This window comes from Engystomops pustulosus, chromosome 7 (genome assembly GCF_040894005.1).
Source record: "Engystomops pustulosus chromosome 7, aEngPut4.maternal, whole genome shotgun sequence".
NCBI classification, from domain to species: Eukaryota; Metazoa; Chordata; class Amphibia; order Anura; family Leptodactylidae; genus Engystomops; species Engystomops pustulosus.
This window is the reverse complement of record NC_092417.1, coordinates 48,319,749-48,337,114: the sequence shown is the minus strand read 5'-3', so window position 1 is coordinate 48,337,114 and position 17,366 is coordinate 48,319,749. Positions and strand designations below refer to the sequence as shown.

The 17,366-nt window shown below is 41.8% G+C and overlaps 1 protein-coding gene across 1 annotated transcript in view; it reads right to left on the bottom strand.

Moving 5' to 3' along the window:
• The window catches only part of MNAT1 (MNAT1 component of CDK activating kinase), a 76,256-nt gene extending 59,778 nt beyond the window's left edge, over window positions 1-16,478 (bottom strand). The window contains exons 1-4 of the mRNA XM_072115815.1: window positions 16,315-16,478; window positions 6,736-6,888; window positions 3,693-3,766; window positions 1,646-1,749 (exon numbers count right to left, since the gene is read on the bottom strand). Coding sequence (XP_071971916.1) covers window positions 1,646-1,749; window positions 3,693-3,766; window positions 6,736-6,888; window positions 16,315-16,403 — 420 coding nt within the window. The 5' untranslated portion in view covers window positions 16,404-16,478. The remainder of the gene's footprint in view (window positions 1-1,645; window positions 1,750-3,692; window positions 3,767-6,735; window positions 6,889-16,314) is intronic.
• Between the last annotated feature and the right edge of the window lie 888 nt (window positions 16,479-17,366).

Below are 17,366 nucleotides of genomic sequence, written 5' to 3'. Positions count from 1 at the left end.
TATTCACATAGTCATAGAGCAGGCACTGTGTCCAGGGCATGAAGTACACCAAGCCCCTGTAAAGAACAAGGCTTAAATAGACAACTGAGCCTTAAATATTTAGTCCCTTTAACCCATTCACGCCTGCCATATAAACGTCATAATTGCACCTACTCTGTGCAGGTAACACGTGTATACACATCAAGACTTCAAATGGCTATATCTTCAGTACATTGGCACCTAGAAACACAGTTCTGGTCTTATTTTAAATTAGGTATTGTCGCAGGTTCTGCCACAGAAGCAGAGATATCAAATATTAAATGTCCCATAAAAACATATCACATATGATGGAAAAAAATATATGTACAGGCAGTCCCCGGGTTATGTACATGATAGAGCTTCACCAGAGGTCACAGTGGGCAGAGGGGTCTGTCTTTAACTAGGGGTCATCTGTAAGTCGGGTGTCCTTAAGTAGGGGACCGCCTGTAAAAATTGTTTTGATATGTAAAGTTGTTCCATAGATATCATTATTTAAAGAAGAGCTGAAGAGAACTGCAAAATATGACCTGGACATTAAAGGGGTTGTCCCACAAAGCAAGTCTAAGTGATGGGATCCCCCCCCCCCCCCCCGGATCACGAGAACAGGGGTCTGATGCACCTATGTCGCACCAAGAGAAGACCAATACCGGTGGTCGCACGTGCGTAGGCTGCCACGTTCATCTTTACGGAGCTGACAGAGGTTCATTCGTGATCCATGGGGTCCCATCACTGAGATCCCTCGCCCGTTAGCAAGTTAGGCCTTAACTTGCTTTGTGGGGGAAAACCCCTTTAAGACACCAATGACCCTTGGTCACACAGGGGTTAAGGGAAGAAAAGAGACCATTCAGTGGTAGACTCAAAACTATCAGATGTAAGAAAATATCTCGCCAATAAATGAATTCAATTGTAAAATTATTGTATGGACACCACATCACGGCTTTATTATTATATGATCGTTAGGTTGGTTTCACATCCCGTTTTTGCCATATGTTGTAGGGAAACTGTATGCTTACGTCACCCGATGACGACTCCTCCACCTGAATGCAGGGGAAGGAGTGACCAACAGCAGCAGCCAGTGATTGGCCACAGCGGATTTTAGGGGTGTTTCCCCAGTGACATCACGGTTCTTATAAGGACAGTGACATCACTAGAGTAAGTGAGGAAGCAATTTCATCTTCTCCAGAGATCGCTTTATTGTTGCCATTTCCATACTCTATTACGAGAGCTTAAAAAGGACTCCACCGAAAAGTGCAGCCAGTACGGTCATGCCTGTCATTGGCGGTCTCCTTCCCCTCCGTCTAGGGCAGAATTTGTTGATTGTCTCAACCATGTCCTGAGAATGGAAGAGATCATGGCTCTAGATAGTGATAGCGAGTTCTTTTCATAAAGTTTGGTCTACCTGGTCTATATTTCGGACCTCAGTAGCCATGACATTGTATACACCAGGAGAGTTTCCAAGCGTATTCCAAAAACGACATATGAACCCGGCCTTAGAGGTAAAAGCAATCTGCACTCTTCATACTCAGCTCCTAAACTCTTTTCTTTGTTAAAACCAGAGATAAGACACTGTAAAACCTATACATTAATAGACGCCTCAATGCACAGATATGTGTGGTGCGGCACTAACCAGTTTTATCTTGTTTCTTTGAATCGTGTCCTTGTTTAGTTTTTGGTACTGTTCAACTTTTCTTTTGGTGTTTTCAAGATCCACATTGTTCGTCATATTAAACACTATCCAAGAAAGAGACAAGGTAAATTGTTAAGCACTTGAAAGACAAATCCTGCAGCCCTGAAATGCTTTCTAGGTTTTGTAATGTTACATAGCTTTAGTACTACCGTATTTTCCGGGCCATTAGGCGCACCGGAATATAAGGCGCATCAGTCCGATGCGCCTTACATATGTAATAATTCCATATATAAGGCGCATTGGACTATAAGGCGCAGGGTCCGGGGGCGGAGCGGAGACCCGAGGGGACGAGACGCGACGCCGAGACGCGGAACGCGGGGAAGGTGGAGAATGGCATACTTACATAGGTTCCCGCTACCAGAGACAGCAGATCTCCAGCGGGAACTGCAGACCGACGCGTCAGAAGTTGTTCGTGCCGCGTGGTCTGCAGTTCCCGCTGGAGATCTGCTGTCTCCGGTAGCGGGGACCTATGTAAGTATTCCATTCTCCACCTCCCCCTCACCTTCCCCGCTCACCTTCCCCGCGTTCCCTGCTCCGGTAGCGGGGACCTATGTAAGTAGGGTCCGCTGCCCTCCTATAGGGCGCACCGGACTATAAGGCGCACTTTGGATTTCCAAGGAAATCCAAGGCTTTTATGTGCGCCTTATAGTCCGGAAAATACGGTAGTTACTTTTTTATAGGTTTCTTATTATTTCTTTCTACAGCTAGATGAAGGTAAAGATCTGTGCACTTTTTATCATCAACCAGTGAAGGAGATGGGGCATAATGACAAGTTATAGGACCCACTCACACCACTAATATGAAGGTAAAATTATGAGTCATTTTTAACCCCTCAAAGCATAGTCAATGAGGAGGGTGGTGTAAATATGTGTATCTAGGGTGATGGTCATGGAAACTGATTGACAATTAAATCAATATTTTGATGTCTCTAGAGTGAGGGTTTCAAATGCCCCAAAACCTTCATGCACAGGGTCCACGCTCTCTATAATGGATTCTCCAAATTCCCAACCCCTTTCAGGAGACCTGTAGTTTTGCTCCATGTCCATCCCATGCTGCTAAATGAGCATCTTAAAAGGGGTGGGCTACAAGTTTAAAAATTAATAAAAAATGGTTTACCAAGGCAAGTACAATTGGGTGACCAGCATTATACTTCGGTCTCATGCACACAATCCTATGTGGGGCCATGAGCTATCTCCATAAATTGCAGCTTGCACACAGATGCCTAAAGGTCTATTGGGCAGATTGTGAAGCGGGTTAGCCCACCATGCAGGACAGCCACAGCTGCTGAGCTACATTGGAGATGCTCGCGCCTCCTATCTGCACACAGCTAAACCAGGCCACAAACGTTTGCGTCCCGTTTCTGCATGAAATCTGGAGTAAAAAGTATTGTAACAATAATAGTCCTACAAAGGAACACTAGCACTTGGCAATGGATGCCCTTCCTATCAGTCTGTTGGCAGACAGAGGATAATTTCCCTGCAACATTTTTTTTATCCATTTTTGATGCAGAGGAAGCAGATGGGACAGAAGCTCCTGTAAGGGTTTCATAATGTAACGTTCAGGTTGCATTGCAAGACAAAATAAATTTGATGGAAAGACGATTCCAGTAGATGTAGAAGTCTGGAATAGTTTGGCTGTGGGGGGGGGGGGGGGGGGGCACGGAGGGTGTCTAAATGCAAATGTTTGTCTGTTAAAAAAAAATTGCAGCCTGAAGAAGCTCCACTGTCACCCTGGTCACAGGGCAGAATTTTATATGTCAAATATTTCTATATAATATTACAAAGACGTATTGCCATTCCCTTCCTTGTGATGACTGTAACGGGTGATCAGCAGGTCTTACGTTTGGAAAGATGATGAATCAATCTGGAGAACTTCCCTAATATACAAGTAACATTTCTGTTAAAAATCTCCTTATACCCCATACTAGTTGATTACAATCCCAAATTCAATTACACGGAAAAGTGGCAAACTTTCCCAATAGCCTTACCTATTTCCTCAATATCTTCCAAATAATCATTGTAATCTCTCAGAGATGGAAAATCCTCTTCACGCTTATTATATCTAGAGAAAGAGGGAGAAAATTAGATCTAATTCAATAATTCAGCACCATCTATTCAGCCTAATGGATGTCTAATCAATAGGAATTCAGTTTATTCTATTTTCCCTCAATGTTAGGTGTTAGATGCACATTGGGATGCATTCCTGCATTACAGAAAATAGCAAAACTACCAACACCGATATTTACAACATGAGATATATTACGGTGCATGTACTCTGCTTGTAGATAGCTCCCTGATACGGTCATTGTGTGCCTCATGATAAATCTAGGCTTGTCTCTCATCATTCCCTTGAATAGCTCTAAAACCTCTATAGAAATGCCTGAAATTAGTAAAGAATACTCATCATTTTACTATGTAACTGCAACATATTTGTAGAAAATGTTATAATATGACCAAATATTATGAGAAACGCTATATTGTAATATGGAATACGTGGAGGGACGCCTTCCCCGTTTCCATCTATGAGCTAGGGCAGAAAGCCATTAACAACAGTTCTTGCTTTGGCAAACCCATCGCATACACGCAGACAGCCATACACAAGGATAAAGATTTCCTAGACAATTGTGGGCAAATCTATCATGATATATCTGTGGTGACCTGTGGAGACGATTTTGGTAATGGTGCACAATAAGAACACAACCTCATCTTATGAGCCAAGTGTAGGATATCCAACCCTTTGTAAAAACCAATAAACCTCATGCAGAGACGCTGGGAAAGCTGCATACTGCCATACACAATCCACATGACTTATACAGCTGCGTATGGCAACGTACAACGGCAAAAAGAAGAAATAAGACAGATCATGCGAGAGGGTCCTGACTAGAAAAGTCTATAGTCAGACATTTACCGTCAGAGGTTCTACACTTAATGACAAAAAATGTTTTATTTATAGACAATAAGTGTTTTTCTGTGTCACCCTTTGAACCCACATCTTACACAATTGTGGTTTATGCTTTACTTGTATCCAAGAGCATGTAAGTATATCTATATGCAAAGCCAATCATAATGATGGTAATACCCACCTAAGTTTAATATGTAAGTTACTTAAAGGTACTTTATTTATCCCCACCCCATCCTCTCCTCAGTCCTCCCTTCCCTCAAAGTTTTTACTATATATACATATATGCAGTGGTTTATAAAGTATATATCGTTTACAACAGTTGTCATTACTTCTATTGATGTAAATATATACTACAATCTTGTTTGCTGTTCTCCCTTTTCTTATTTTCAATTCCCCCTAACAAACTTTCCAAAAATATCAAAAACAAAATTAAAAATAAAAAAAAGGTATATCTACTGCTATCAAGTTCTGTTTCCTTAGACAAAACACCTGCCTGACAAGTTAACCCCTTAAGAACGCAGGGTTTTTCCGCTCATTTCTCGCTCTCCACCTTCAAAAATCCATAACTTTTTCATTTTTCCGTGTACAGAGCTGTGTGAGGGCTTATTTTGTGCGAAACAAATTTTACTTTCCCGTAATGTTATTTATTTTAACATGCCGTGTACTGCGAAGCTGAAAAAAAATTCCAAATGTGGAAAAATTGAAAAAATTCTTGTGGGCTCAGTTTTTACGACTTTCACTCTGCACTCCAAATAACACGCCTACTTTATTCTTTGGTTCGGTGCGATCGCGGTGATACCAAATTTATACAGGTTTTATTGTGTTTTAATACATTTTCAAAAATTAAACGAATGTGTACAAAAAAGAAAAAAAAAATTTTGTCATCTTCTGAAGCTAATAACTTTTTCATACTTTGGCGCACAGAGCTGTGTGAGGGGTCATTTTTTGCGAAATGAGCCGACGTTTGTATTGCTACCATTTTGAGGTCTGTGCAATATTTTGATCATTTTTTTATTTCATTTTTTATGTGATGTAAAAAGGTGTAAAAGTCGCATTTCGGACATTTGGGCGCCATTTCCCGTCTCGGAGGTCACCGCCGGCCGTAACCGCTTTTATATTTCGATAGATCGGGCATTTTGGGACGGGGCGATACCTAATATGTTTGTGATTTTTACTGTTTATTATATTTTATATCAGTTCTAGGGAAAGGGGGGTGATTTGAATTTTTAATATTTTATTAATTTCTTTTATTTTTTAAACTTTTTTTTTTCACTATATCTTAGACCATCTAGGGTACATTAACCCTAGATAGTCAGATCGCTCCTACCATATACTGCAATACTTCTGTATTGCAATATATGGCATTTTTGCAGCTCATTCTTTACAATGAGCCACTGGCTCATTGTAACGAATCTGCAGAAGCCATGTAGCCTCGTGTCAAATGAAGACCCGAGGCTACCATGGCAACCAATCGCGCCGGGGCGCGGCGATCATAACAAAGATGGCGGCGCCCGCGCGCCACCGTCTTTTAAATGCTGGCGCCGACTTTGCCGGCGGCATTGAAAGGGTTAATAGCGGTGGGGGTTTGCTGCAATATGCAACAACCCCCACCTTTGTATGAAGAGGACTCAGCCCGTGAGCCCTCTTCATACATTCCCTATACCTCTGTGCCGTAGAGCTAAGGCGCAGAGCGTTAAGGGGTTAAAGGGGTTGTACTAAGGGCGAAACTTATTCCCTATCCACATGATAGGGCAGTGATGGCGAAGCTTTTAGAGACAGAGTGCCCAACATGGCACTTGAAGCAGTAACTTATTGCTACCAGTTCTTTAACCACTTCCCACTCTGCGTCTGATATATCGGACGCTGAGTGCGGTGACTTAGCTCTCAGCGTCCGATATATATCGGACGCAGAGCCAATGCCGGTTCAGCTCAAGAACTGGGGTCTTTTCCTCACGATCTGGACCCCAGAGTTGCCTGTAAGAACTGCCTGTGCATAGACTGACACTGATAATACCCTGCAATATATCAAGATGCGGATGTGTAAGCTTAGTGTGCAAGTTGTGTGTACACCTGGGTGTAACCAGTTCAATATGAGCCAAATTAATGGGCTGCATCCAGGTAAAACTCACATTTTTAAGATTTTTTTGCGAATCTCCACTTCCTTATCAATTGTAGGGTCTTCAAAGAGCTGGACTCGAAAGTTACTTTTCCTCAGAGGAGTATTGCATTCCTGACAAGTGCCAGATCCACGGACAAAGAGAAGCTCCACACAACTTTCACATCTAGAAAAGCAAAAACAAAAATATATTATATACAGGCAGTCCCCGGGTTACATACAAGATAGGGTCCATAGGTTTGTTCTTAAGTCGAATTTGTATGTAAGTCGAAACTGTATATTTTATAATTGTAGATCCAGACATTTTTTTTTTTGGCCCAGTGACAATTGGAGTTTCAAAATTTTTTGCTGTAGCTGGACCAAGGATTATCAATAAAGCTTCATTACAGGCACCTTACAGCTGATCATTACAGCCTGGGACTATAAAAAGCATCCAGAGCTTCACCAGAGTTCACAGGGGGCAGAGGGGTCCGTCTTTAACTATGGGTTGTCTGTAAGTCGGGTGTCCTTAAGTAGAGGACCGCCTGTATATATATATGAAACAAATATTTTGGGGGTGCAGTGGAAAAGCACTAGTCATTATAGAGAACATGGTACTTTCTACGGATGAAAAAAGAAGAAGAGGAATCGTACTAAAGTATATAACAAAGCCCCATGCACCTGCAGAAACCACAGGACATTACCTAATGTTACATTACGGAGCCTTTCATCTGTCAACAATGACACAAAGCCCAGAATCATAGAAGACCAATGTACAGAATATTCAGCACAACATTACAAAGTGAATGCACAGAACATGTTTACAATGAGATCAACATGAAACAGCTTTGCACATGTTTGTTTTACAAGGTGCGTATTCACTTTTTGTGGGTTTTGCACTCATGAAACCTTAGCGACCGGCAGATGGATTACCAATATACCCCGTGCATGTAACTAACCAGACAAGTCGGGGGATTAAACACATTTGTATTTCACATTCCCCTTCCAACAGAAGAACGTTATGCTTTGCCCACCTATAGTATAAAATACACAAGAAAAACTTCATCCTTAATTAAAAAAAAAAATAAAACACTTTTTTTTTTTTTTTTTTTTTAGAAATTGGCTATGCCAATGTCATTACTAGAAAACCATACTTAACTGTCCCCATGGCCAATGTAACACCAGGATGCCCAATTGTCCTGCCCCAACCATCATCCAATTAAAGAGCCCTACACATGCATACAGCGGATTTGTCTGAATGAACTTGCCTATGAGCGACAGGCTCAAAAAAGACCAGACACAATATTTTACCCAAATTAAACTAGTGTCCCCCTAAAATAGGGTAAGAAATGTCCTTTATAGAATTTCCCTTTTACGCAAAATCTCCCCCATAGCTATAAAAATAATATATATATTCTCCAGAATCATATGAAACGACTAGAGGAGAGTCATATTTGCCTGAGATGAATCAAGTTTAGAGGAGGTAAATGGTAGAGTCAGGCACTCTTAGGCTGCGGTCACAAGGTACATTTTTGATTCAGTTCTAGAAAAGCTAGAAACATCCTTGTGGACATACCATAAATATTCGAGTATAAATCTAGTTTTTCAGCACAAAAAAAATGTGCTGAAAACCCAAACTCGGCTTATACTCGAGTAAAAAAAACCCATCAAAACTCACCTTTCTGGCTTCCACCGCTGCTGGCTATATACTGGGGCAGGGGGCTGGCTATATACTGGGGGATATTGGGTGGCAGGCTATATACAGGGGGGCTGGTGCTGGCTATATACTATGGGGCAGGGTCCGGCAGGCTATGTACTGGGAAGGCTGTGACCAATGCATTTCCCACCCTCAGCTTATACGCAAGTCAATAGGTTTTCCAAGGTTTTTGTGGTAAAATTAGGTGCCTCGGCTTATACTTTGGTCGTCTTATACTCGAGTATATACAGTATTAAAGATAAGAATCTCATCTTTCACATTCTTTTGCTTCTGTGAGCTACAGTACCAGAGATACAGGCAATTAAAGGCATATTTGGAAATGTGAGCTACAGATTAAAATCCTACAACATAGGAGAAAATTATGTCAAATCTCTGGATGTCGAATTAAAGGGATTTTTAAACTCTAAAAGGAGATTGCAAATCAGATCCACACTAGCACTGATCTAGAATTTCTAGAAGCAAAAGTATCACACACCTACGTAAATTATATTTCCAATCAATAGAGCTGCAGTGGATTTGCAGAGTTTATTTAGACCTTTCTGCTGTATATTTAGTAGTAAGAGTAGTTTAGCCCCTGAGCTGCACAGGAGTCTGTATACAAGGCTGCGCCTCTCTGCCAATACTTTCCCCAACGTCACAATTGTGGCGAGGCTGCTATTCCCAGACTGAACACTGTGTACAGAGATGAGGCTGCAGGGAACAGACAGTAACCCAGCGTACTGGCTGGAAAGCCGCCACTAGCATTTACGTACAACACATTATGGACCTCAACTCCTAATCTCCGAATGGGCAAAGTAATAAAAACAGATGGTGAATAGCGCCGTCTACTAACAAAACATTCTGCCCACGGCTGCTGATCCAGCCCAGCGGGGACACAAATAGATGGAGACGCTCTGAGCGGCTATGACCTGGAGAACAAGTGCCAATAACTAACATAGTAATCACTGACTATTATTAGAGGCTCAGGCTGAGGAGATGCAAGTATGGCAGGTAAGGATCCACATCCATTCATCACTACAGACAGACAGTAGGGAGAGAGGGAGATTGCAAACTGGATCCACACCAGACTGTGTGAATTTGGCCCATTTTTGAGGGTGCTTCACGCATGTGTTTTGGAACATAACACATCTTAGGGTGATGCCACACGTCCCATTTTTGGGCCGTTTTAAAGCATACTTTTTCAGATCCCTTTTACAAACGTATGCGTTTTTAAACGGACTGAAAACGCATGCTTTAAGACCAAAAACAGGACGTTAACGTCTGCATTAACGCAATGTTAACAACTGCATGCGTTAATGTTGGGTTGACGCATGCGTTTGGTAAGCCGGCAAATCTTCTCTCCTCAGCTGTTGTGATGAAAATGCATGAGTTAAAGCCACGTGTGAACGCACCCTCAGGGTTCAGACACACGACGGGCCTAACGCATGAGTTTTAAAACACATTCCACCAGCTGGAGAAAGATTTGCCTAATTAAACAGCTTTTAACTTTAGCGTGTACAACAACCGTTACGCTAACATTAACATTTGCCTTTTATCCATTTTTGACAGTTTTGTCCGGTTTTTCCAATTATCTTAATAAAAATGGTCAAAAACTGATGCGTTTTCAAAAAACGCATATGTTTTCTAAAACGCATGCTTATTTAACGGACTGGAAACGCATGCTTAAAAAAGGACTAAAAACAAAATCAAAAACACCAACGTGTGACATCTCCCTTCGGTCTTCTGCTTTTTGCTCACTTTAAGTGATGCAAGGTTTTCCATTTTACCTTAAAGGGGTATTCCCACAAAGACAAGATTCTTAAATATACACAAGATACAAAATAACACATTCTCTAATTCATTGTTATAAACAAAATTACAGCATTTCACAGATACAAGTCCAACCAGCCCTGGTGTTCACAATGTCATGGTAGGTGTTTGGACCTACTGTACACCATGTACAATTTTAAATGATGACAAAATAAAGGAAAGAATCATTATTTTATCTGGACGTGCTACGGAACTCTTCTTTCTTTGGATCCTGCATGCATAAAGCCAGCTATACGTGTGCACTCCAGCCACAGGAGTCTCCACCACCTCAGGACAAGCCAGGGTATGTAAAAAATCGTTTTAACCGACTATGGAAAATACAGGGTCATTATGCAATTAGTGAAAATCATACAAAATGATATCACACAGGATGTATGAATAAGCCCTAACTAGAAGGAAGACATCCACATGTTCAGGGAGGGCAGATCACTGGTTTTAGGGTATACAGGAGCACTCGTATGAAGACTGTGCAAGGACGTGGTGATGTAAATCACACACTCCTCAGTGTCAGGGTCTATCAGCAGGATGGAAATAGATCCCTGCCGGGCAGCAGAATGGGGTCAGTACAGAGATGACACTATGCCGATACACAAGAGCTAGTGATGAAAGCAGTATCCAGGACACTCAAACCTTGGGACAAACTATGAGGGCATTTTTATTATTTTATTTCTTATTTTAAAAAACTTTTTTCTTAATTTTCTTTTTAACAACCCCCCTCCATCCTCTAGGTGTGACTCATCTTAGGCAAATAGTGACTCTTTTTAGCTCCTTTGCATAAGACTTTACAAGTGTTTTGTTTTTTTAAGATAAATGTGCAAGTTTTAAAAAGAGAAAATGCTAAAAAGGTTATTTCATAGGCATGAGGGTGCGGCTAGCTTTGTGGTGAAAATGCTAATGATAGGTTCCCTTTAATACCATGTGTAGTCCCTCTTAACCAGAATTAATGTAATTTCGTTAGACCTATTCAGAAGCATATGGCTTCAAGATAATCAGCAACAGACAGATCAGATGGCTGCTACATGACCATGATAAACTATTAAAGGTTATTTAACACTCCGCAGAACTGCTCCACACCCTTCGTCTAGTACACATACGAGGGAAGGTCAGAATCTGAATGTACAGTAAAATGAAAATATAAAGGAGACTGTAAAATAAACTCTTGGAGCTCACCAGAAATAACAAGGCTAATTGAGTAACTGCTTGTGGTGCTCTCACACATTTCCATCCAATGACTTAGGACTATAAACCAGCTTTGGCATCAATCAGGAGCCCAGTGTCTGCTGCTTAAGCCAGTTTTGCTGTGTCTTTGAAGACTGCTGGTTCAGCTGCTAGTCTTTAAAACATCTACTGACTCAAGGGCACAGCAGCTGAACCTGCAGACTGCACAGGAGCTGGAACGTCCAGAAGATGCTGAGGCTGCCGGTGTGGTTTTCATGAGTGACTCTACCCCTGGCACCAGCCGGCGAGAGCCAATGACTTCATCGAGGAAAAATCCACTTTGGATAGAGTAACACAGGTGCCCTAGTTAAAATGACAAGTCAAGGAGCCACAGCGAGGAGACAATGTCAACACTGGAATGAACGCTTAATCAAGAAGTCACAGGGATGTATTCTACAGAGGGAAGGATGGAAAGCTGGTCATACAGACTGAAAGAGAAATATGAAAATTGGTAATGGAATCATTGCCTCAGTGCTAGCTTGTAAAGCAGTTCCCTTTACATCACACAAGAAGCCTAATGACATGATGAGGAATAACAGCCAAACCAGTGTATTTATCCCATAAGGAACAAAAATTTAAAAAAATAAATAAATATTTAAAGTATCTAAACTTTATATGCAGCTTCAGGATTTCTGACGTCCCCCTGCACTGCTCCGACAGAGTGCACCCCTTTTTTTTTTTTATTGGTGTTCCCTTTAGGGCGTGCAACACAATTCTGTTGGACGTTGCATGTTATATCTGGCGCACGGTCCGACTGAGCACAAGAATGCCCCATAATTTGTGTTGTAAGATGCCTAGTGCAGCTGCACTACAAAACGCACACAATGGGACACATTTACTAAGGGCTTTGCGTCAGTTTTTCTGGTGAACTTTATGTTCTTTCTAGTGCAAACTGCTTGCTCATGTATTTAAGAAGTGTCTGCACCACAAATGTGTCACACATGACCATTTTGTGGCGCATCTGCACTAGGCATCATGTGGCACAAATAATGGGGTGTTCTGTTGCTCAGTCAAAACGTGTGCCAGATTTAACATGCAAGTCTGTCGCACGGCCCATGTTAAAGAGAACCCGTCATGCAAAATAACCCCCCTAATCTAAATAGATTTTTATAAACTGCCATTAGAGGGCATTGCCTCTATCCCTTCATTGTCCTTCTACATGCCTGTAAATCTAAGCAATGAGGTCCTAAAGCTGTATGCAAATGACATGTGAAATGTCCAATGAGTCATTATCATATTCAAGCTGTCCGGCTTATTCATGAGTGGGAGGCACAGCCACACCCCCAGTGCTTGACTGGGGTAATGGCTGTTGCATGTGATTGCTGCTGGCCACACCCCCTGCAGCCTGTGTGTGCATGTGTGTGTATAGGAGAGATACAACAACTCCAGGGAGCCATGATATAGCAGAACATGTCAGGTACATGTGTAGCTGATGTCTGTGTCTCTCACCTGTATATTAGGAGGATGCAGCATGTCAGCAGATGCAGCACACACACCAGCAATGCTTTACTATACATTACACACAGACATGAGCAGGGGGAGGAGAGGGGAGGGGTAACAGGGGTGACATCACTGCCTCTGACCATGTGACCAGCCTCATTTACATAATAAAGAAAATATGATTTAAATGATTAAAGTATGAAATAACTAGATAAATGCTGGGATGGGATCCCTGTGAGTTGCTCCAACAGGTAGTAGTGACAGGACAAGTGACACAGACCTGATGACAGGTGTCCTTTAAAGATTGACCAGAAAAAAAAAAGTGTTGCACTCTGTCGGGCCAGTTCAAGGGGGCCAGATATCATGAATCTGGCGCACCCTAAATTATACACAGGAAAACTACACTTAGTGCAGTTTGAACCATTCTTAGAAAATGTGCCCCAATGTGTGTTCTTAAATACCTGTGCAAGCAGTTTGCACTAAAAAGAATGTGCAAAGTCCGACAGAAAACTGGCGCATGGCCCTTAGTAAAAGGAACATGCAAGTTGTAAGCATTATGAAGAAAAAAAAACATAAATCCAAGAGATTGCCCATCCTCCACTTTTAGAGCCCTTAAAGAATATGGGCTTCAATTAGTTGGAAGGAAACTATGCTGGACGTCTCCCCTAAAGGTATGAAACTAAAGTCATATAGTGACACAGAAAAATCTATTCCCCCTTCATTTTAATGGAAGTTTGTTGGAATTTTTGGGGGAGATTTATGAGAGATTCATCACACGCTGGCGACTGGTGTGCCCGCGTATGATGTAAACCTCAACCCTACACCGGAACAGATATATCAGTAGGCTCTGGCCACCTGATGTATCTGGCAGGCGGACAATCCTATGCCAGGCCAAATCTGACAAATTGCGCTATAATATGACAGGCTACAGCTAGTGCACACACACAGAGCTGGGATGCCCTGCACCAGCCCACTCCGCCATTCAGCACATGCCCCTCCATGCCCACTTGGCATGGTGGTTCACAAGAAATTGCAATTATTTCAGTGCCAGAAAACATGACCGTCTGCAATCAAGAGCTCACAGGACCTCCAAAGTCTGACAGCAAACCTGAACAGAAATGTGGATTAATAGGGAGATTTAGTTTCTGACACCTCTGTACCATGAGCAAGATCCCCTTCTGTCCTTGATCTCAGGAACTATAAGGTATTATAGGATCCTCGGCATCTATTTGTTCCCTACACAAAGATCAGTAGTCTGGATTGGATGAAACTAATATCTCTCACAGATGGGGACACAGTCATGATATAAAATATTGCTGGTGCAAACCCTCTCCAGATATGCTTTAGCACCATAAGTAAGGAATGACAGACATGACATTTCCAAAAAAAGTAAGAGGGATTTTTCTTTGTGATGTCCACGTTTTAACCATGCAACTGGTAAATAAATGGATATTCTATATATCCTATCACTGGATAGGGTATAACAAGAAAATTTGCTGGGTGTCCCATTCTCACAATACTGAGGGTCCCAGCAGTTGGACCCTCACTGATAAAATTGTTAGCACCTATTCCGGGGAAAGAGAATAATTTGAAAGGTTGGGAAAAAAAACCCTTTAACAGAAGGTTGAGCTAAAACTATTCTCCTGGAACTGCCTTCTACCGGGAGAGATGAGTGGAGCATGGCGCAGCAAGCTGCGAAAGAATAATGGGTAAAAACTGGTGGAGAGAGAGGAAAGGAGAGGGGAAATAGGAAAGGAAAGCTGGAGCGAGGTGCACAGGCAGCCGCCTACCACGGTACCATCTTGATTGACGCTAAGTCTGTGTAAAGTATACAGCCAACATCAAATTGATTCCACTGACCCATAATGTATTTTAAATTTATATATTTTTTATTGTCATGCATAGACTGGAAGATGGCATACTCCAGGACATGTCTAGACAGGTGTTCTCCCATAAAACCTGTACATGAAGTGAGAATACTGAGCATTACATACTTATAGAAGGAACTTAGGTGCAGGCCCTGTCCCACTCTATGGCTGCGTGGCCAGAGAATTGCTTGTAACCGAGTTTTCTTCATGCAATTTTAATGTGACTCAGGAAGCTGTATATTTACAGACCAGAATGTGATGGCTTCTCATTGTGCTCAATCAGAAAAGGCAAAAAAATTTGTGAAAGCACTTGGGGGAAGGTGGGAGGAAGGATATTTGTTTTAACTCCACACGCTAAAGCTACAGAAGTGAAGCAGATCCTGGACAACCCTTGCAAACTGCTTGTAAAAAGACTTTGTTAAAGGGTTGCCCAATCATAATACGTTAGTCCCTTTCCAGAGGATAGAAACTAAATTTCTGATCGGTGGGGGTTCTCTGTTGTGGGACCGCCACAGACTGCAAGAAAGGAGACCCATTGTTCCCCAAATGGACAGAGCACATGCCCTCGGCTGCTCTATACATCTGTAGGAGATGAATATTTATTCAACAAAAGAAGCTTTAAATTTATTTATTGTAGTTTTTACTAACCAGAATATTTCCATTGAATGGGTCCAGTTATTCAACCAATGAAAAGTGGTCTTTATAATAGATTTGTTTTCTGAACTGACCACAGCCGATTTCAAGGGGTTGTCCCATGCTGGATTCACAGAATAGGGGAGAACAATCTGGTCAGTGCAAGTCTGACTGATGGGACCATCATGATCACGAGATCCCTACCAATCACAAGAATGAGGGTCCCATTTGAAGCCGCAGGTTGCCATTGCACTTGATATTATGAGAGTGCTGAAAATTACTGGGCACTGGTATCTCTAACTCCCATAGACAGTAAATGGGAGATGGCTGACCGATGTGCTCTGCAACATCCATAGGGTGGATGCTCGACTCAGTTCTTGTGATCAGTAAAGATCTCAGCAATCAGACCCCCATAGATCAGGATAGGGGCCATAAATCCAACTTGGGACAATCCCCATGTCTTCCAGTGTCCTGTCTCCTCATCCGCGTTTGTACACAAGGCTGTGGCTATGATGTCATCTCAATAACAAGTGACTGTGGCAGCCAATCACAGACCTCTGCAGCCGATGATGAGAATGTGATGTCACAGTCATAGCCTCATATATAGAACCTGGCAGGTAATGCAAGTAATAAGTAACCATGTTTTCTAATGAAACCATAAAAAAACTAAAACACTGAATTTGCCGCTCAATGTGAACGGAACCTAAAACAATTAGATCCTAATGTCTTGTTCTGCAATAACTGCAAGAATTATACTGAAAACGGCATAGAAACCACCATTACATACAATACTACAAAGGCATAATAGTCCCATAACACTGTGCTCAGCATTCAGGAGCCTGGAGTACTGGAGCCAGACCACAGCACAGGCAGACAGCTGCTGCTTCCTCCATCCATTACTACAGAGTAGGACATGGCGGGCACTCACAGTGTATGGCCGCACACGTTCACCATCAGCTTCAGGGAGGGGTTGCGGTACTTGGTGGTCTTACACCTGGGGCAGCCCTGGTCATCCATCTCTTCTCATCACACTGTTGTGCTTCCTTCAGGCAGTGCGCCGCTATCACTCTTCCCCCTCAGGAACATCACTGCGTACATTGGTTCCGCCTGTGTGCACGCTGCTGGTGACGTCACGGCCGGTGTGCACCGACTAGTCACTATGATAGTCACATATCACATCAATAAAATGATAGAAACACATACAGGCTAATATGTGCTGGGCTTATGACGAGACATGTGGGACATGGGATTATTTTATGCATATTATTAACTCTCAACCAGTTTTTCAGATGCACTTTTTAACCCCTTTGTCGTTTTTGCGGTTTCATTTTTCACTCCCCAACTTCAAAAATCCATAACTTTTTTATTTATCCTTGTAAAGAGCTCTGTGAAGGCTTGTTGTCTGCGGAACAAATTGCACTTCATAGTGATGTTATTTAATATTCCGTGCCGTGTACTAGGAAGCGAGAAAAAAATTCCAAATGCGGTGAAATTGGTGAAAAAACGCATTTGGGCTTGGATTTTACGCATTTCACTGCGCGCCCCAAATGACAGGTCTACTTTATTCTCTGGGTTGGTATGATTACGGGGATACAACATTTATATAGATTTTATAATGTTTTCATACATTTACAAAAATTAAAACCTACTGTTAAATAAAATTCTTCATTTTGACATGTTCTAGCACTAATAACTTTTTCATACTTCGGTGTACGGAGCTGTGTCTGATGTCTTTTTTGTGACTTTTGATGACGTTTTTATGGCTATGATTTGTAGTATGGCTGTACTGTATGGCCTTTTGATAATTTTTATAGAATTTTTTTATATTTTTCAAAATGGCAAAAAAAAGTGGTATTTCCGACTTCGGGCGCTATTTTCTGTTATGGGATTAAACACCGGGAATAACCATTTGCATATTTTTACTGTTTATTTATATTTATATCAGTTCTATGGAAAGGAGGGGAATTGAATTTTTAGTTT